Source organism: Scedosporium apiospermum (genome assembly GCF_000732125.1).
Source record: "Scedosporium apiospermum strain IHEM 14462 chromosome Unknown SEQ_SAPIO_0121, whole genome shotgun sequence".
Taxonomy (NCBI): Eukaryota; Fungi; Ascomycota; class Sordariomycetes; order Microascales; family Microascaceae; genus Scedosporium; species Scedosporium apiospermum.
Genome location: NW_015971822.1, coordinates 420,864 through 441,701, shown reverse-complemented (window position 1 = coordinate 441,701; position 20,838 = coordinate 420,864). Strand labels below are relative to the sequence as shown.

At 51.2% G+C, this 20,838-nt stretch overlaps 4 protein-coding genes and 2 pseudogenes across 4 annotated transcripts; 2 read left to right on the top strand and 4 right to left on the bottom strand.

Moving 5' to 3' along the window:
- Nucleotides 1-1,802: 1,802 nt before the first annotated feature.
- Nucleotides 1,803-2,078, bottom strand: SAPIO_CDS8193 (annotated as a pseudogene; the record flags this gene model as incomplete).
- A 1,008-nt stretch (nucleotides 2,079-3,086) lies between these two features.
- Nucleotides 3,087-4,698, bottom strand: SAPIO_CDS8192 (C3HC zinc finger domain-containing protein; the record flags this gene model as incomplete). Its single annotated transcript, XM_016789882.1, has 3 exons — nucleotides 3,087-3,955; nucleotides 4,026-4,109; nucleotides 4,167-4,698. 3 exons carry the CDS (start codon nucleotides 4,696-4,698, stop codon nucleotides 3,087-3,089), a joined length of 1,485 nt encoding a protein of 494 aa, XP_016640145.1.
- Nucleotides 4,699-5,420: 722 nt separating this feature from the next.
- Nucleotides 5,421-6,740, top strand: SAPIO_CDS8191 (annotated as a pseudogene; the record flags this gene model as incomplete).
- Nucleotides 6,741-7,212: 472 nt separating this feature from the next.
- On the bottom strand, nucleotides 7,213-9,036 carry SAPIO_CDS8190 (Uncharacterized protein; the record flags this gene model as incomplete). The annotated part of the gene is made up of 2 exons (XM_016789881.1): nucleotides 7,213-8,680; nucleotides 8,894-9,036. The coding sequence occupies 2 exons, from the start codon at nucleotides 9,034-9,036 to the stop codon at nucleotides 7,213-7,215; spliced, it is 1,611 nt and encodes a 536-aa protein (XP_016640144.1).
- Nucleotides 9,037-9,864: 828 nt separating this feature from the next.
- On the bottom strand, nucleotides 9,865-11,975 carry SAPIO_CDS8189 (Uncharacterized protein; the record flags this gene model as incomplete). The annotated part of the gene is made up of 4 exons (XM_016789880.1): nucleotides 9,865-10,087; nucleotides 10,340-10,730; nucleotides 10,803-11,173; nucleotides 11,245-11,975. The coding sequence occupies 4 exons, from the start codon at nucleotides 11,973-11,975 to the stop codon at nucleotides 9,865-9,867; spliced, it is 1,716 nt and encodes a 571-aa protein (XP_016640143.1).
- A 3,963-nt stretch (nucleotides 11,976-15,938) lies between these two features.
- SAPIO_CDS8188 (Piwi domain-containing protein) lies at nucleotides 15,939-19,441 on the top strand (the record flags this gene model as incomplete). The annotated part of the gene is made up of 5 exons (XM_016789879.1): nucleotides 15,939-16,333; nucleotides 16,393-17,546; nucleotides 17,609-17,841; nucleotides 17,915-19,058; nucleotides 19,170-19,441. 5 exons carry the CDS (start codon nucleotides 15,939-15,941, stop codon nucleotides 19,439-19,441), a joined length of 3,198 nt encoding a protein of 1,065 aa, XP_016640142.1.
- Between the last annotated feature and the right edge of the window lie 1,397 nt (nucleotides 19,442-20,838).

The following is a 20,838-nucleotide window of genomic DNA, read 5'->3' as shown; positions in this document are numbered from 1 at the left end:
TCAATATTAGTGCGTTGGCCCCCGCTATGATATTAGGCCCTTGTTCAATTTTTAATCCGAGTTTACTAATGATTCCTCTGCCGCCCCCCGTTCCACAGTGAACCTCAACATCACTGGATCCCTCCCTCCGTGACACAAGGGGAAGAGGGGCAGACTAAACGAGGAAAAGAGGGACTACGAAGTACTGCGATAAACCAAACCATCAACTTCTCGAGAACCACAACACTAACATAACACGCTTTTCCCATCAGAAATGGCAAGGAAATCTGGTCTCAAATCTTCAATAAAAGATCTCGATGTCGATCATTATACTGCATTTACCAGTGCCCTCTCTAGAATCTTGTCTACAGAGAAGGCCGAGATAACATACGCGGAAATAATTGATGGCATGCCTACATCAGACACCTGGACAAGCACTATCAACCAACGCCATGACCTTGTTGACAACCACCTTGAGCTATGCCAGGGCTCGTTAGAAACAGCCAGAGAATTTCGTGCAAACTTCCGCGCCGACAGTCTCCAATTCGATGCCACGGTTCGTATTATTTAAACTCTGTTGTATGCTCACTACAATTCCCGCTAATCTACATGGTGAAGGTCGTGCAAGCCTACCAAGATTCACCAGTTGGATCGCGGGCGTTCAAGCTGCGTTTGATGGAAATGATTGCCATCGCGTGCCATAACCTCGCGGTTCTTCTATTTCAGCAATCTGATGGAGGTCATCACAAAGGTTGCCATACTTGGAAACTACCGCCAGCGATGATATATCCCTTCGATGGTTCTGAACCAGTTCCTGATCAATCTCCTGATCTATCTCCTGACCCTCCGCCGACCATCTTCTACCACGACTCCTACTGTGACTTTGAGCAATATCCTAATGGCATTGCAGATATGGTTGGGTATTGGGCTGAATCACGGCTCTTTGGCGGGGTGGTTGTATTCGATCGAGGAGAGAACGAAACTGGCGTACGTATTACCTAGAATGTCTTGGATGGTACTTACTTACTATTTGCAGTGTAACGATGTTTTTATCCATCCATTTTTGCCTCGTCGTCTTCTCTTCCAACTCTCGGATGAACAGATTGATCGCTTTATCGGCTTTTGTCTTGCTTCTCCCGAAGACAATCCTTCTTCTCCGCTACCCTTCTTTGCCGAAAGAAAAGCGCGACGCGTAGATCCCTGGGATGCTATGAAATTTCTGCACATCTTCCGCAATCGCTATGAGCGCAAGTTAACGCCATTCCGAATCAACTATTGTGTACGCTCATTCGAGGACTATCCGGAATACGAAGATCTTATGAAGGCGGTCAAACCGTTTTTGAGGTGAAGGGAGAGATTTCTCGTGGGACGACTGCAACTGAATATGGGAGTTGGGGTGTCGGAGTTTGGCTTGTTTTCTGGACCTAATATTAGGACGATTTGGCTTCGTCAAGGGATGGGATTACGTGCACAAGTTCTTATGGTATATACACTCTGTATATGGTATTTAATTGCTGATGAGACTTTTAAATTCCCGAAAGACCTTCACCAGAGCCAATATCTTGACGGGCTGCACAGCCGCCAAAAAATGTCGTCATGGGAGATCAATCTCTTTTGGTGCAAGATATTCTCGTCCGGATGAGGTTGTCTGAAAGGAAGATATATACACGAACCATTATGTACAGGAAACCACCCTCGAGAGCTCAAAGCTCATATGTCGTGACCCGTGAGAAGATCTCAAGGGAATCCACATGACGGCTCCCAGCCATGCTTGGCTTGTACAATCATCGACCCCGTACCCTCTCATCAGCTCCCGAGTCTTCTTACAAGCAGAAGCCCATGCAATCGTATCCGCCATTCTCAGGATCGCAGCGGTCGGTAGGGTCATCGTAACACTGAAGACCCTGAGGACACAACAAGCCCACGAAGCCACCGCACTTGGGCACGTCCTCGGCCACGCAGATACCGGGCTCGTCGCAGGCAAGTCCGCAACCCTTCTTCCTCGGGTCTGAAATGCAAGTGTAGCCTTTGGGGCATTCATTGGCTTCGGGGAGCATGCCACCGCATGCTTGGTAGGTGGGTGGGCAGGCTGCTGCCATGGTGGAGGCGACGAGGGCCGCGAGGGTGATGAATGTCTTTGTGTACATCATTCTGGTGTGGTCTGTTTTTGTCTCTGGTGGAAGTTCGTGGTGAAAGGGCTTGGTGTGAATGGAATGTGTCGTTGGTTTGTTCAATGTTGCGTGCTCCTGGGAAGGTGGATGTGAAGGTAGATGTGAATGAAGCTGGGGAGGGTGGCATGAACAATCACAATGGCGACTTCCTCAAGACTCATAACCTGGGCCTTGGGAATGAACCCTTGATTATATTTATACAGCTGGAGGGAGGCAAATCTCTTGAGTCGCCCCTGCATGTCTTAACTGGTTTGCCCGATGATCATGGCTTCAATTGGCGATGAGTGAACAAAGCAATGAACTAAAAAAGGGAGACAATACGAGCAACCGAGCCTTGGTATCTATTAATGGAAACCAGTTAATTAATCTAACTCGATTACTATCCGCAAAATCTCCCTCCGTTTCCCCATTGCCCTCCTCTTCCCCGAAGAATCAGCCAGGCAATAAACCCGTCAGATATTACCGTTCCCGGTCTTTTCTAGTTTGCGTTCCGTAGCGGTCTTGAAGTTCGGCCGTCTTATGGGGCAGGGCGGCGGAACTGACAAGCGGCTGGCCAGTGTCAAACCCGTCGACGGCTGCATTGAAACTGTGACATGATTCACACCTTTAGCTGAAATACTGCACCAATTGAAAGCCCAATACATTCTGGGGATGTGGAGATGTTCATTGACGACTCGTTCCCTTCTCCCATGGCAAACGGGAGTCCTACATGGCCCGTTCGCTGCTGGGTCAGGAAGACCATCACATTCTTCCCATATTCTTCAAGACGCTCATCTGCAAGCTGCAGTCTTGATAGCACACATCATGCGCCAACATACTGCCCAAGTTCGTATTCAGGTCATAACTTCAAGGATATCTGTAAAAATGTTACATCGTCCGGGAGGACATTCGCTTGCTTTTATCCACAAATGGCCTCCACCGCCTGGTACACCAACTCTACTGATTTTCCGTAGACGTAGTGGTTTTCGTGGACTTCGTAGACACCGCCGTTCCCGGACGACTGGTGGTACCGGCCCTCCTCAGCCTCCTAGAGCCCTTCGTATCAAACAAGCTCTTCACCCTCCTCAGGCGTGCCCATCTCTCCTTATCCTTCGCATCTCTTGCTGCTTCATCATCCTCATCTTCTCCGCCGCCCGGGGTGTAAGGTGTCTCTTGTCCTGCTGTGGCCGGGGTACGTGGCGTTCTCGGCGTAGCAGGTGCTTGCTGACTTGCAACCCCGACGGCCTTGCTTCTTCCTTTGGTCGACTCATCAAGTACACCTCTGAGGTAAGCTTCGTTTCGTAGAGACTGTGTGAGCATCTCCCAGGCCGGCAAGTCATTGTTGGCGTTCGGCCGCGCGCTTCCTAGGCGTTGCGTGTGGGCATTTTTCCAGGGACAGAAAAAGCGGTGTTCTTTGACGGGATCGAGATGGTCCATCGGGGCCGGCACGATCACCTCGTTATTGGGGCCGACCTCCTTGCTCTTAAACATCCACAATCCTAGTCGGCGCAAGCAAGTATGGCAGGAAGCAGAATTGGGTACCGCTCCTATGCGCGAATCGGATAGTCCTTGCCAGCCCATGATGGCTAACACAAGTGCCGTTCTGTTTGGAGAAGTTGGGTCCGAGGTATCTTTCGGAGGTGGTGGGTTTGAGAAAAAGTCTGTGGGTAACTGGGAGAGGATGGTATCGATATTGACGTTCTCTGGAAGCTTCAGGTTGAACTCATACGGAAGGAAGGGCTTTCTTGCGCAGAGCTCGTCGTATCTGTTTCGCAGGCCTTCAAGATTTGCAGTCGCATTACTGAATGATATACGTAGAAGTGAATCTGGGCGGGCGCCTGTCTGTTAGTAGCGTGAACGCGAACGGTGGAGAGAGCCATCCCGGGCCTTGCTTACCTTCACAGCCACGCTTCCGCCAGAGGCAGTCCTCCTGGTGGGACTCAACGATAAGCTCGACATACTTATCCACAAGTTTCTCCTCTGAGACACATTTAGCATTAGCACATTTATCAACGACAGTGACATAAAAAAGCGTACCTATTTCTGAAGGAACCAGGACAGAGACCTCCTTGCCGTCCACCTCTTTCCTGTTTAAACCCACGACAAGTTCCTTGTTGCACAGCACGCAACGCACCCTCTCCTTCCCGCGACAAATCCAACCCCTCTTGGCCCACTCTACTTCGTTCACGCGGTCGGGCTTCGGCGCCCAATTTACCAACTCCTGGAAGGTAGCTAAGCGCCGAAGCAGTTCGTTGCGATCGCTGGGGCAGTATTTGGGCTGAGGTTGCGGTGCAGCGTTCTTCTTATTCGAGCTCCATTTCCTCAGCACGACGTTCGATATCGATGTCGGACCGGCCGGTTCGGGCGTCGACCCAGGAACCCCTACCCGCCGGCGCTTGGACAGCAGGCTCGCTTCTGGTGTCATCTTGGTTGTCGTTGATGTTGACGATCGGATTGAGCTTGGGGAGGGTGATGGGACATCACCTTTCGAAACGTCGCTGGCTGGTGATGAAGGCTTGTTTCCGATGCCTTGGATGATGGCATTGAATTTCCGCTTCGTGGCGTTCATGTTTGGGAGGGGTGTGACAGAATGGAGTTGATGCCGTGTCTGGAGATTAAACGGGAAATCTGGGCGCCGATGAGTGTGTTGTTGGGTCGTTGTCAGGTAGGATTAAGCGATTTGTGACGCAACATCAATGTAATTATTGGAGTTACCCTTTAACGGAGTTGCAGTCCATCCGCTTAGAATTGGAGTTGATATATTTCCAGGGCGGAGAGTCTGAGTCGAGTGCTCAGGTTGATGGATGATTTGATGGAATTGACTTTCATTGTTTTTATTTTGGTGAAGCTTCGAGTGATTCTTCCCAGCCAGGCCAAATCCAGACTTGCTCGCTAGCTAACTGTCACTGGACCTACACAGGTACAGTAATAACCTCAGCTTTAAGGCTTGGAGCGGTAGCGGGTCTGTGCCTGCACTAGCAGAGCTTTGGTGGGGCTGATAAGATAAGGCCGGCTGAAAACTGGCTAAATCGAGGGGCTGGTTGGTCTCCAGAAATTTTTTTTTTTTTTTACCCAGATTCTGTGGTCACCGCCAAAATTTGAATAAAGGATCAAGCGCCAAAGACAAAGAAAGTCCATTCAACAGCCCCCCTTTGGCCCATCGGACTCGACCTTTGGGATAGTAAAGGGCCAATAGGTGGTCGCATGACAGGCAAAAGCGCAGGTCCCCCTTCTTGGCTCTTCGCCAACAATTCCTCTATCAAATCCCAGCAGACCGAACCATCTCCAACAATGGCCAAGAAGAACGACAAGTCAAAGAAGGCCAAGGCCCCTGAGAAGGTCGCGCCTACGGCTCCCGCTCCCCCGACCCAATTGTTGGATATCGTGGAATCTTTCCTCTCCGACAACTCCTTCAAATCCGCCCACGAGGCCTTCAAGAAGGAGCGAAAGGCTCGAGGCCTGGCTGCTTCCGGCGCAAAGGCAACCAATCCCGCGCTTGCGACTATCTTCGAGACTTGGCAGGGTACCCTTAAGACTACGAAGCCAGCTACGGCTAAGAAGGCGCCGTCTGTAAAGTCCTCCTCGGAGAGCTCCTCGGAGAGCGACGATAGCGACGATGAGGCCTCTAGCTCGGACGAGGACAGCGACGATAGCAGCAGTGATGACGAAGAGATGGAGGACGCTCCGGCTCCGGCTCCCGCACCGGCGAAGAACTTGAAGAGAAAGGCGCCAGTATCGGACTCCGATTCGTCATCATCGAGCGAATCTAGTGACTCTTCCGACTCGTCTGATAGCGAATCGAGTTCCGAAGATGAGAAGCCCCAGGCGAAGAAGGTCAAGGTGTCGAAGGAGAGCTCTGAGTCTGAATCTTCTTCAGAATCTTCTTCCTCGGATAGCAGCTCGGATAGCGACTCGGACAGTGATGACTCGAGCTCTGACTCTGAAGATGAGACCAAGAAGGCCGCTGCCGTACCTCTTCCAGACTCCAGTTCCGGCTCGGGCTCGGATTCGGACTCGGACTCTGACTCTGACTCGTCCGATTCTGATTCAGACAGCGACAGCTCGGATTCCGATACCAAGAAGGAGGTGAAGAAGGCCGCGAAGACACCTCTGCCAGAGTCCGACTCTGATTCCTCGTCGGACTCTTCCTCCGATTCTGATTCGGACTCCTCTTCTTCCGAGTCCGGCGGCGACCTCAAGGCTACCCCGGCGGCGAAAGCGGCCGAAAAGAAGAAGAACAAGGCATTCAAAGCTGACCAACCCTCCGACTCCTCTGTGACGCTCGGCAAGACATCGCCCGAGTTCAACCCCATCTCCAACCCCCCTCTGCCGCCCGATCCGACCGCCAACCCTCCTCTCCCCCCGGACCCGGCCCCCAAGGGCAGGAGGCCGCAGAACGAGCCCTTCTCGCGCGTCAAGAGGGGCCGCCAGGTCGACCAGAGGTTCCACGGAGAATACGTCCCCAGCGCCTACGATCAGAGGATTTACGACGACCTCGCGGCCGTGAAGGGTAATGGTTTCACGAAGCAGAAGAATAAGATGAAGAGGGGAAGTTTCCGCGCGGGAGCTATTGATATGAACCAGAGGACGGGCATCAAGTTCGAAGACTAGAACTTTTTTTCCTTATTAAGTGAGCGAACTGTGCTGTATGGTTTTCGGTTTGGGGGGTGAGCTTTTAGGGTTAAAGGGAGCATAGCGCACCTAGAGACTTCCCTGGAGTTTAGGTTTTATTTCTTGTTTTTGATAGGAGTAGAATTGGAGAGAGTACTACTAGAAAAGAAGTTTTGATATTGGTATTAACTATACCAAAAAAGCCCAATCCAATGGGTGATTTTCATTGATGCAGTCAAACGCCTGGCCAAGTTCCTATTTAAACCCAAACCCTATTCCTTCGCTTATATATTATATATATATGACCAAACTCGCTCGCTCCTCGATTTGTATATCTTACCATAGACTCATGCATAACCTGAACGAAGTATCCTAATGATTATGAGGGATAAATCCAAAAAGAGAATAGAACAACGCCAAAAATGAGATGCGAGACAACACCGAGCACTGGCTCAGCGAGAACAAGATGACCTTAAGGTCTCTTTTCAGACTGCGACGGTTGCGACAACTTCATGACGTCGTCTTTAAACGCCACAGCCGCCCAGATCCTGTTCTTCTTCCGAGCCTGCAGATCCGCCTCATCAAGCCACTTTTCCCAAATGTCCGTCCTCGGCGCGGCATTACTCCGCCTCGCCCAGTCGGCCGTCTCCGTCTCGCGAATGGCATACCACAGCGTCCGAGTGAAGCATGCCCTCGCCTCGGGAGAGGTCGGACCAGGATCCCCATCTGCTTGGGCGGCGAGCTTCTGGGCGGGGTCTTCTTCCTTTTCTTCGTCTCGTCGGCGGTGTATGGAGCCGGAGTGGACGAAGCTGGTCGCGGTGCTCTTGATTCCGGTGAACTTGGTGCCTATCCGCGCGAAGGTCTTCCCGTGGGCGGGCTTGAGGTCTCGGAGATCGATCTGCTTTTCGGCGTGTCGGGCGTCTGGGGGCGTGATGTCTTCGACGTGGTAACGGGTGAGATCCCACGAGTAGCGTTTGGGAAGCATGCCGATGGCCCAGTAGAGGCCATTGAGGACGATGTAGCTGGCGCCGATGAAGATCTGCGAGTTCCACTTACAATTGCCTAATAACACGACTGCCAACATGAGAATGATGGTGCCGACGGCCATGAGAGCGTCATGTAATTTCGACCCAACAGTGTATTTGCACTCCTCGGTGCCCGAAAAGAGTTCTCTCGCGACGCTCTCATCGCATTGGACATAGATGAAGGCGCCTTCGCGCGTCCGAATCATGATGTCTCCGCGGGGTAACTTTTGGTTCTCAGCGCTTTGGGTGGACATCAACTGCGGTTCCCATAAGGAGGCGAGGCCGACAATGGAGGAGGCTACACTGATGAGGAATACGGCGAGTATCGCGGTGCCGTCGTGCCAGTAGATGGCCGTGGCGAGAATGACGAGCGACACGACACAGCTCAGGAGCGTGAGCAGGTGGAGAGGACTGAAGAGTTTGGCGGGTACGGCGGGTCGCTTGTTGGGACTACCGGTGACGATGGTGTTGGCCACGGCGTTGGCCCCATTCACGACTTTTTCCCGAAGCGTCTCTTGGCGACGCGGAGGCCCAAACTCTTCCTCCTTGTTCGAAGGGGCCTCAGCGAGGGGTACAGAGCGGGACTTGGGAGTGATTTTATTTCCGGTCATTTCTACATCGTCGCTTTGCTCCTCTTTTAACCTGTCGCCTCCGAATAGTCCCGAGAGGAAGCCGCCACGACCAGTTGAAGGGGCCTTGGGGGACCTCGCGCTTTTGCGTCGGTCGGGATGAACATGTTCGATTTTCCACACTTTGAAGGCGTAAGGTGGGAGGTCGAGAGGTATGAGGATGTTCGCGAAGAAGCTGACCGAATCGAGGGTGACGCCGCTGTGTACACCCGACACAATGGCTTTCGTTTCGGGCAATCGCTTCGGTCGAGACGCGTTCAGGAAGGCTTGGGGAGCTGGGAGCAATCTAGGGAGCAAGCAGCTGTATCCAGGAGCATTGGAGTGTCAGTTCACTTTCTCCTCAATCTAAAGCTCTCTCTCTCTCCTTCTCCCATTATCTCTCTATTCGCACGCCAAATTGGCCACAGGTCGTACCCACTCGCGCCTTATAATTCGTCGCGTAAAGTGAAAGCCAAAAAAAAAAAAAAAAAAAAAAAAAAAAAAAAGGAGTGAAACTTACAACAACGACGCGGTGATTGCTTGCGAGTGCTCCGCCATACTCGCCTCGCCAATGACGGCGAGTAGGGTAACGACATCGAGCCGCCATTCGAGCTTATTCTCGGGAAACCATGGTGCGTCTCGATCGTCGACATTGTCCGACATCGCAACACTTGTTCGTTGTTTTTTCCTCTTTTCTCGTCGCAACGTCGGACGGAAACGTGGACGAAGAGCAAGAAAGGGAAATGAAAGTGTCGCTGGAGTGAAGGAGGTGAAGGGTTTGGGTGGGAGCACGTTGAGGCTGAGCAGGGCAAGAATTGAGTGCGAGATTGAACTGCGCTTGGGGCTCCCGATAGAAACCGCCCTGTGAAGTGACGATGGAAAATGATCAGGACAAAACTTCAACGGACGAGAGAAAAAGTGGAAAAAATATTGCGAGAAAAGAAAAAGAGATTGATCTCTAGAAACAATTGCAAATATTAAATGCAAAGACCAATATTTATGCAGCCCTTCTCCACCCACAATTGCGTAGTTCGAAGAGAGACACTCATGATAGACAAGGCTGCGGCGGCGAAGCACTGCAAGACGAAATCCTTTTGGAGCTAGAGGCCCATGTAATGCAGGACTGCTGCACTGAGAGATTGTTCAGAGATACCAGAGGCAGGGCAAGAAATGCCAAGATCTTTGACGTTACGCGTCTGGTTGTATTGGAGACCCGCAGCTTGCTTGCAAGGATTCGGGGAGCGATCCTGGATTTGGAGAAATCACCATATCTTTGAACCGCCTCATAATAATATGTCAGTTTCCACATCTGTTTACATTCAGCAAAATCGATTGAATTCCGCTCCCAACCGTATCTAAACTACATCTCCAGGGTATCACGAGTTGCATCAAGGCCACCGAGAACTTGCCAGCTGATGCCCCCTCCCGCCTTCTGCAGCAGCAACCAGACCAACGGCCAATTGCACTGCCCCGACAACCCCTCCCGCTACCTCAGTGTCCTGCATCATTCCCGTCCGCGATAGCTCCGTATTCCTCGAGCATCCAATCCAAAAACGCATCCCACCGCTTCTCCCATTCCGCCCGAACATTTTGTCGCTCATCGATCGACATACATGAGTGTTGTAGACTCCACTCAATGAGCTGTCGCCAGCCATGCAGCGACATATCGGACTTGCCAATCATGACTTGGTAAAAGTCGTGAGATAATGTTGACCTGTGGACATCATTGTCAGCTCCCCTCATATCCAGGCCTAACAGAAAACAATGAGAGTGAGGGGGGAAATGTTGACCAGTGGGTCTTGTGAGAGGCGCAAGGCGAGATCGCACAATATCCCAAAAAAATCGAGGACTTGAGGGAAAAAAAAAGTAAACAACCTGCACGTCACCCCTCCTCTTTTCCCCCGAAGTAGACAAAATATTGAAGACGAACAGGCTTGCTAGAAGGAGCAGTTTTGAGCAAACTTACCTAAAAAAGGTTCCGTTATCCGAGTTCACTGTGCAGTGCACATTGTTTGCGAGAAGGGTGTACATGGCATGGCCGCCAACTCGTGGCGTAAGACCCAAGACCTCGTTTGATATCGGGCAGAGCTCGAGGCAAATCCCCCGCTCCTTCATGCGCTCCATGACGTACGGCTGTCGCGCCAGAGCGAACCCGTGCCCGATGCGTTTGGCATCGAGAAGTAGTGCGTCAAGGAGGTTTTCGTCCGTCTCTGTCCCGATATTGAGGGTCTCTCCACAATGGAAGAGGAAGGGTATGTCTAAATTCTCCTCGATGCATAGCTTCCGAAACTCGAGGAGCTCAGGCACAAAAGTCTTGAGAGGGTTCGGTTCAGCCTCTTCTCCAACAAGGTCAAAGCCTACATATATTCATACAGTTCTCAGTATCAAAATGTAAGATTGCCGTTAACAAGATAGGAGAAGAAACATACCGGCAATCCACTCCGGCCACCTCTTCTTGAAGGCACGGCATTCATTTAGCGCAAATCGGACCTGCTCCCTAGAGAACACCCTCGGCGTGCAGTAGATAATCTTAAGTCCTCCGAAGTACCCCTGCGTCTGCGCCTGAAACTTGTTGTACTCGTCTATGATGATATGCATAATCCCCTCGTTGTTTATCGTGCGGGATGCATCGTCGACATATAGCTGATTAGTCTTCATAAAGTTTGGCCTAATTTCAGCGTACTGGATATTGTCTCTGACGAATTCTTCGAGGCACCGTCGGGTGTATATCCGGTAGGCCGACTCGTAGTTAAAAAGCCCCTTCATCATGCGTGTCCTCCCGTTGAACTTTTGCCACGCCCTAGTTGTCGCCTTCTTGTTAGAGAGTTTCCATCAAATTCGTTCGGGAGTAGAAGCAGGGGAGGTCCTCACCCCGAACATGTCTGGAGTTTGTTATGTGCCTCCTCCTCATCGAAAAGAAGTTTCCGTTCTAACCATTCATCTACACTAATGTGTGGATTATGAGAAGAAAACTCATTAAGGAACTGCTTGAACGGCATTGTTTGACGTGGCTGATATGTTGCTGAGAACAAATTCCCGGGCCGTTCCTTCTCGGGCGGAAGAAGAGAGAACTGGATCTCACATCGGTCGTAATTGAAGGAGCTGTGGTCTAAGATTAATGGGAGATCGCTAGTGATGAACATGCGATCCATGTTCTTTGCAACTTCAAGCAGAACACTAGGGTCTAGGCACGCGTTGAAGTGAATGTGAAGGTGTGCACCTTTGGGCATATGGTGCGCGACGCGGAAGACATCTGTCTGCTCTATCAACGACTCGTTTGATAGGAAATGGTCCCCCGCAAACCGCGGATGCTGTTGGCCGCCGTAGCCTACGCGAGGCGAGGCTGCCTTGTAGACTCTAAGGTTGTCTCTCTTTTTGAGGAGCTGCAGTATCTGGTCCGCTTTCTGTTCCTTCTTGCTAGCATGGACGGTACACTCATGATCAAAGGCGATCGCGTGCTGTCGTTTCTTGACCTCATCTCGTTGCGTAAAGTAATCCTCGACGCTAAAGAAGCCGAGCTCCGCCGAGGCTACAGGGCGTTCGGCCATAGTGACTGGAGCCGTAACTGAGCTGGGCCCCGGTCGCCCTGGCTCCTGGACCATGATGCGGGGGCGCTTTGCGGGCTTCAAGTCCGATGGTGAATCTAGAGAAGTATCGGCGACTCTAATATTCAAATTTTCATCCGACCCCGCCTTGCTTTCGTTGGAGCACGACGTCCCCATGGATGAGAATGAGCGAGCGCCAGCGCTTTTGAGCAGAAACGTGCTTCCAATTTTGTTGTAGTGAGATAAAGAACGATTCCCTAGCTGAGAGACTGAACTAGGTTCCCGGAATGGATGAGGAGGCTGACGATGGTGGAAAAATAAAGAAAGAAGCGGCCAAGTCCCCCGACGTCTCCGGTTGCGGTTTTGTAGCCAGAGACTCTCAATGTTGAATGAAGGCGCGACGGTTGAAGGTTTGTTTGTCTGGAAAATGCGAGCCTTCATGCGCACAATGAGGCTCACAATGGCGGTTAAAGAAACGCGATTGGTCCCTTCCATTAAGATGAGAGATTGATCGAAAATGCTTCAGAGCGAGATGGTGGCATCTTCAAGTGAATACAGGAGGGTGTTTACGGCCTAGATATAATCGCGACATTATTCTGACTAGGTCTGAATATGTCGAGATTGAAAGAGGGCTTCAATGCCCATTGAATGTGAGAATGCAACAGAACGCGGGGCTGTGCTGGGTGCTGCCTCGAATGGTCGAATGGAGTAAATTAGACGCTTGATGTTCGATCTCGCGCAAGTCTTACCATCAACGCTCTAAGAAATAAGTGGGCGGTAAACCAACATACCTAGCAGCTTTGGTGTGGCTTTCTTAACCAAGCCTCTCTCCAGCTGCCTAAAGCGAGACCAGATCAATTTTACCAGTTTCTACTCGCCTTCTACTTGCTTTCTAGAACAGCTCTATCCTGTATTATTCAACTTAGGAACTTTGTTAATGTCGCGGAGCTGAATCCGCCTTTACAAGTACGTAGGTATTGCGTTAATTGACGCTGGCCGAAGTCTACAATGGCGCGCTAGAGTGGTTTTTAGTGCCCATATCTAGTGTAATTACTGCCAGCCACTACTCTGTCTGTCTGTCAGCCCTGTTACACTGATCCTGGAGATTGAGCATTGCTCATCAATTGATGCTTCATAAAAGAGCACAGGTATTGGCAATCATTGAGCACTCAATCCACCTCCTCCCATCGAATTCATTGTTGTCGTTTCATTTTCCTGGAAAATCATACCTTGTGCCAAATACCAGCCTCCAAGTTCCAATCGAAATATCTCTCTCCCTAGCTTTATGAAGTAGTACAGCCACACGCCTCTCGCGATGAAGACCCAATCTTGGCAAGTAGACAAACCAGCGACATCCCGAAGGAACTTTCAACGACATCTTGATGCTCCACCACGATGGCAAGTTGGCTGTGGATGATGTGGATAGATAAGATCGAACTTATGGGAGTACCTCGTAGCGGTCCCCGCATTGCCAAATCAGTCACGACCCAACCCTTCAATGGACCCCGTGTTGGTTCCCATGAGCTTAGTCTCCTGCAAATAGGGTTGTATCGACCTAGGTCCGTGTGACAGTTGATCAAGGGCGCCCTTGATCAATGTCGATACTTGGGTTTCTGGTCAAGCTTTCGGCGGGTCGCGTCTCCAAGGACATAGCCATTTTTCCAGTTCTCAGCGCGATGACTTGCCGAAGAGGCAAAACGTCTGTATCGTTTGCGGCCCGACGAAGCGTCCGACAGCGGAGTGCTATCCCACGCGATGCCAGTCATCGAGGCAAGTTCTACTTCCGTAAGTAGAGCATTTGAGGAATGCCCATTGCTATCAGAGCCTAGACTATGTCTAAATAGCGGGTTTTCTCCGATCTTGAGGAAGCTCATTTACTATTGTTTGTTGAAGGTGAACACCACAGAATCTACAAGTACTTCATACTCATGCACTTGTTGTATCGTGGGCTATTAGCACTCCTGGTGCTATGCAACCGATCCAGGCGTTAAGCGGTCCAGGCACACCTCACTGCTACAGGAGTGGTCAGCCAATAATACAAAACAGATCTACTTCGTACGAAGTACTTCATTTGCATTGAGAAAGTGGAGTGTATGAAGTAGTTTTTCTACTTCGTGCTTCATACCCGAGATTGTGCTACTCAGCCGCAGCGCCGGAGCAACCCCCGTGAGAAAGTATGTACTAAGTATTAGGTCCAAATCGGTTGTGGTGCCACAATATGTGAGAACCGAGTTCTCGGGTTGGATTTGACTTGTGGACGGAGACCACAGACGAAGGAATTCTACGAAAGTACGAAGTACATACAATTCCCTTTGTAATCAGAAGACCACCGATTTCCTAGGCGCCTAGAAACAATTGCAGAGCACGGGCATTCCTGCAGAGTACAAAAGAACCTTGGGCTCCGGTGCTGGGCCTCTCCAAACAGTCTCACAAAGACAACACAATATGACCGGACATTTTGCTGGCAACGTCGATGTGAGTCGATGTATCATTGATCAAACCTGTTCTGTTTCTGTGTGTCCACCCCCAGAAGCCCATGGGATTGGCGCCTCGAGTCGATGAGAGCTGGTCATGTACGAAGTATATGTCTACTTATATGTACTAAGTCTGCTTCGGAATTGATGTATTCCCTCAGCTGGTCGGGCTCCAGGGTCTATCAACCAAAGTATCCCAAACCTGGTCGTGGACTGCACCACAGATCCCAACTGGGGCAACAAACACCGAACACTAATAAAACCAATCATCGATCTCTTGGTTCTCACCTCATCTAGTGTAAGTTGACAGGCAGCTTCTTGCCAACTTTCTTTCAACCTTCTTGGGTCGAGTCTTGATCAGGCCCGGGGCCGGTCACTGTTCTCGTCTCGTGACGCCTGTACAAGCATAATTGTACAAAGGTACGAAGTACTATAGCAAGTATTGCACTTGTACGAAAGTAGTCGGAACAATGAATAATAACCTTTCCTCCGTTGAAGAAGAACCCCGCGAAATCCACATCTTGAACTCGGAAGGAGCATTGAAACAGGAGAGATAAACGAAATGATCAATTGAAGGCCCATGCCGCACAATGGAAGCGCCACGGTCTCTCTATGTACAATTCTAAACTCTTCGGGATTGCTCTTTCCTTCTCTTTGTTAGCCACACGCCATTGTCACTTTCACGGCGACCAAAGAAATCTACATAGTACTTAGAAATCATAGGCATCAAATCCTAGAAACCCTCCATCTTTCATCATCACCACACCGCTTTTCTTCCTCAACCAATGCCTTCGACTCTCCTGAATCCAACTCCTCCTTAGGTACTTCGTACTTGTGGTAAGATTGAGCCTAGCTTGAGTTCTGTGCCACCTTGCCCATCCTTTCCTCCTTGTATGAGCTCCATTGCTTTTATGAGCTAGCCTTCCACTCTCTTTCTCCACTGCTACGAAGTACCCCAAGTACTCCATACGTCGTCATCAACTGATATTGGGTTCCAGACATGGGGCCCCAGCTACTTGGAACATCTTCCTAGCTCTTCACCATTCGCTTGATCTGCTGCAGGCCATTGGTGTTGTTTGCTTTTTTTCCAAACACTGACAGTGACGAAGAATCCCAAAGGCCAACCCTCGCCACCGCTCCTCTTCCAGGGCTTATGCTTAATGGTCAGCCAGCAGCCAGGACCTCTTTCCCACAACACGACTGTTGGTTATCCCTGGAATATTTCTCTCTAGGAGGAAAAATAAAATAAAATCCTGCCCTGTTCTTTTTGTTCTTTTCCCTTCTCCCTCTCCTTCTCTCACACACTGACCCTCAACCTTACTTACTCCCCTGCATGCTTTGGCCCTAATCCAATCCGGTGGATGCTAAAGTACATGAGTGGGCCCCCAATCAATCAGCTTGAATCATCCTGTTTCTTCTTTCTATTGACCACCAATATCGCGAGCAATTAGGTTTTCCTTCCAACGGCAACCATTCTGGCCGATTTTCCTGAATCCTGCTTGCCCGGCAGCGAAGCTAGAAACCTGCTCTAGGTTGCCCTCTTACCATGGCTGATCGCGGAGGTGGCCACGAGCGAGGTAAGCGAGGCGGTGGCCGTGGTGCACCTCGTGGACGTGGTGCTGGTGATGGCGGTGCCCCTCGTGGTCGGGGCAGAGGTGATGGCGGTGGCCGCGGACGCGGACGTGGAGACAGTACGGCCGGGGAAGGCCGTGGTGGTGGAAGGGGACAAGGTCCCCCTTTCCGAGGAGGCGGTCGTGGTCGCGGCGACTATTCTGGTGAAGGTGGTGGCCGCGGTGGCTACGGTGAAGGTAGGGGTGGTGGACGAGGTGGACGCGGATTTGGAGATCGCGGTGGACGCGGCGATCGGGGCGGTCGTGGCCGTGGATTCGGCTTCGCCCGTGGTGGAGGTCCCATCGCTCCGCCAAAGGCCTTGCCAACCACGTAAGTTGAATTTCCTCTTGACAGCTCCGTGCACTATGGCCTAACCCGAGAGAAAACAGTTTTCCCGAGCCTGACAAGGCCACAAACGATCTTGAGAACGAACTGCTTAGTGTCGAGGGCAAGATGGCCTCACTTGCGGTCAGTAAGGAGATTGCGGTTAGGCTGCCCGTTCGCCCAGTTTTCGGCACCAAGGGCATCAAGGTCAAGCTTTGGGCAAACTACTTCAAGCTTGACTTGAACGCGGACAGAGATCTCTATCTCTACCACCTAGAGTATTCCAAGATCGACGCCGAATCGTCTGCCTCGGAATCAGACACAGGAAGCTTCAAAAAGAAACGCGAGCCCGGAGAGGCTCCAAGCCTGAAAGGGGCTAAGCTTGCACAGGTCGTCGAAGCCACCGTCGACCTCGTCAAGACTTTCAATGCGGGCGTGGCCCTGGCTACTGAGCTTAAATCCAAGATTGTCGCTACGGAGAAGCTCAACTTGCCCAACAACCCAATGATGGTTCCCATTTCCATTGAGGGACGCTCGAGAAGGGATCTCTATTCCGTCTCCTTCGAGGGCCCTAGAGTCCTTAACCTCCCTCAAGTGGCGGAATATCTCAGGACAATGCAGGAAGCAGACGCCAGCTTTCCCAAGTTTGAGGATGTCGTCGATGCTCTCAACATCGTTCTCGGACACACTGCTCGCACGAAGCGTACCATCTCAGTCGTTGGCTCCAGACGATTCTTCGAAACTGGGCTGACTGGCAACCACCCGGGCGGCTTTGAAGGAGATGAGGAGAAGAGCTTCCTGGTGCCTTCTGTCCTGGCTATTTGTCGAGGTTACTTCCAGAGTGTCCGTCTGTCGACTGGACGACTTCTCCTCAACACGAACGTGACTCATGGTGTCTTCCGAGTAGAAGTCGACATCAAGGACATCTTCAGAAGACTCAATATTAATCGTCGCAACTCGTTGGGTGATCTGAATGTTCTTGCCCGAATTTTCAACCGAGCTCGCGTGGAGTACAGATTCCGAGGAGCCAATAGCGACAAGGACCTAAAGCGTCAAAAGACTATCCTGGGCCTTCTCGAGTCTGGGCGCGGTATGGTAGTCGACGGCCTGAAAATCGAAGACACCCCGTATCCCGGCCCCTCTCAGGTGTCCTTCTTGACACAGCTGCCCGGCGATGCTGCCCCGGTTCACCGAACTGTTACGCAGTACTATAAAGAAAGTAAGCGGACGACTTTTTGTCTTCTTCCTTTTTACACTTGTGAGGCTGACAAGCGTTAACAGAGTATAACGTCGACATCAACACCGACTGGCCGCTTTTGAATGTCGGTACTCCGGTCAAGCCGGCATTCGTGCCGGCCGAATTCTGTCGCATTCTCCCTTCCCCCGTCAAGATCAAACTCAATGAAATGGACTCACAGGCCATGATTGAGTTTGCTTGCCGACAGCCGGGTGATAACTACCACTCCATCATGACTCGGGGTCAGGATATCCTTCAGCACGACGCGGCGTTGCTTGTGCGTATTGATCCAGTTCATATGGCTCCCCTCGCTCCGCTCTTACTTGGAAGCTTGCTAACAGGGTAAACAGGGACATTTTGGCATCAAGGTCGGTAAAAGTCTCCTGACGGTCCACGGGCGGGAGCTGAGCGCACCCACTCTCTGTTATAAGCCCGGTGGCAGGCAGGCCAAGACCGGTCCCAAGTTCAAACCCTCGTTCGGCGCGTGGAATATGAGCGGTCTGAAGTTTGCCATTCCGGGTCGAGAGATTACAAGCTGGGGATGCGTGGCCATTGGCATCCAAGCTCAGGACGAAGAGGTTATAAGAATTGCCAACGAATTCCGAGCCCAAGTCAACAACAATTGCGGCCTTCACATGGATGATACGCCTTCGCACGGACTCACTAAAGTTTTTGTCCGCCCCGGCGACCCTAACATGCAGAGTAAGATCGTGACAGCTTTTGGTAGACTTGCTAAGGAACGGGTTCAAATTCTCCTCGTCTTCATTCCACGCAAAGACACGCAGCTCTACGCTGCTATCAAGAGGGCGGGTGACGTCGAACTGGGCATCCATACTGTCTGCATGGACTGGAAGAAGGCCAGCAAGGAAAAAGGCCGAGCTGGCTACTTTGGCAACGTAGCGCTCAAGTGGAATCTAAAGATGGGCGGCGTCAACCACCAGTTGGTTGATACAGTGGGCCTCATTAATGAAGGAAAGACGATGATTGTCGGATACGACGTGGTGCATCCGACCAACGTAGCAACGGCGGCCGAAGCGGCGGCGCCTAGCGTGGTTGGTATGGTTGCCAGCATCGATAAAGAGCTGGGCCAGTGGCCGGCTACGGCGTGGGTTCACACAAGCCGAATGGAAGTGTGCGAGGATGATCAATTGAAGGGGGCGTTCGAATCTAGATTGAACTTGTGGAAGATCAAGAACAATGGACGGCTCCCCGAGAACATCATCATCTATCGAGACGGTGTTTCGGAAGGTCAATTTGCGCTCGTTCTGGAGAAGGAGGTTCCACGAATTCGAGCTGCGTGCCGCACCATGTATAAGAAGCCACCGCATCTAGCGTTGATTGTATCGGTGAAGCGGCATCATACTCGATTCTACCCGACTAGCCCCGAGCACACGTCACGGACGGGAAATATCCGGCCGGGGACGGTGGTGGACCGCGGAGTGACTCAAGCTCGATACTGGGACTTTTTCCTCACGGCCCATGACGCTATCAAGGGTAAGTTGGTCAATCTTTATTCTTTCCCGCTTGAGCGGGCTTTTTTTTTTTTTTTTTTTTTTTTTTTTTTGTGTGTGAATTAACCAGTTGATGTTTTTTCTGTACGTATAGGCACTGCTCGTCCGGCACACTACACGGTACTTCTCGATGAGATTTTCGCAATTCGGGAAGGAAGAAACGCGGCCGATGACCTGGAGACCATCACACATGACCTCTGCTACATGTTTGGTCGGGCTACGCGTGCGGTCAGCATCTGCCCCCCAGCTTACTACGCGGATATTGTCTGCGAGCGTGCCCGAGTGCACCGAGGACCGCTCGGCCCCAGCGGAAAGGGCAGATGGCAGGTGCATGAGAATATTCGGAACTCGATGTACTACGTTTAAAAGGGCGTGGGTGGGTGGAATGGATGGATGAAGACGGAACACGCAGGTCACGACTAAGAATGCCAAGGATCAATTGATGGGGATGTGACAAGGGGTTGCGACCTAACAGTCAGTGTTCATCCTTCGCCCGAAACGAAGTTTACGAGGCGGATTTAAGTCTTGCGAGGTACACAGGTACGGGCGACGGACTTAACATGCACTGCTATGCTGCTGCCTGAATTTCTGAGGACAAAAATCGGCGCACCATTATCTCCGACGCCGATCGTTTGGTTGTTGTCCGGCCGGAATGCATGCCGCAGTTAGCTAGCGCAAGTGTGTAGTATTAGTGGTCTCGTCTAGGGATGGATGGTGCGCTGCGGTACGTGGGGATACACTGATACACTGCCTCGCTCTTGTTTCCCCGTTGCCTGGTCTGTCCAATGCCCTGTCCTCGTTTGATGGCGGACCCTCGCCGAATTTAGAGTTATTTTCCAAATTCGCTAGCATTGGCAGCTTTTGACGTTGACAATTAGTAATGCGGGTAGTACAATATTTTCGTATTTCCAATGTTCCCCTGTGAATCGTCGTTTGTGGACGTGTCGTACGAAGTAGCGGGATCATTGATAACCCGGGCGGTGGTCTGTAATAGTCATCTGAAGAAAGGGGGGTGTGCCTGACTGGAACTTTTCACAATGTCCCTTTGGTCTCTGAGTCTTACGGGTTCATACGGATGAGCCGACGCAACATCGTGAACTTTGTCCACGATGTTCTAACTGAGCAGTTGAGGTTGAGCCGCAACACATCGACCAGCGACCAAGCGGCCATCGGAGTGGGCAATTGGAGTGGTCCAGGCTTGGAAAAGGACGTCAAGCCAAGGAAAGGGAGAGCTTATTTTTTTCCTCCCAAGAAAGATACATGGACGGATGTACATTTGTTCACCCCAAAAAAATTCTTGCTCAAAAAAGGTACGAAACGAAGCTGAGATTGGTTATGTCCGATAATATTCAGGAGGTTCCGCTACGACATCGGCATGCCGGGCAAAACCCACCGACGAGCGTGGGTCCTTCGACACACCCTCTTTTCATTGTTCCCTGGCCCATGTGCGCCATGTGCTTGGGGACATTTTTCCTGCGGACAAGGGAGGTTGTGTATACTTCGCAGTGTAGGTGTGTCTTGGCGGGCGGAATCCCGCTACACCCAATATGGTGGTGTTTTGGGTTGTTTTGGGCTGATCTTTTTTTGGTCAGCCCTAGTTCATTTCCCGACATGCTTCGGGAGAATTTGATGATCCATTTCCAGCACGAGTTTAAGTAGAAGTAACATGAGTTATGGCCTCGTTATGGGGGGACTTCAAGGTACTTTTTTTTGTTCAACCCGTCATCCTTAGCTAACAAGCTCATGCCAGAGCGGAGGATGCC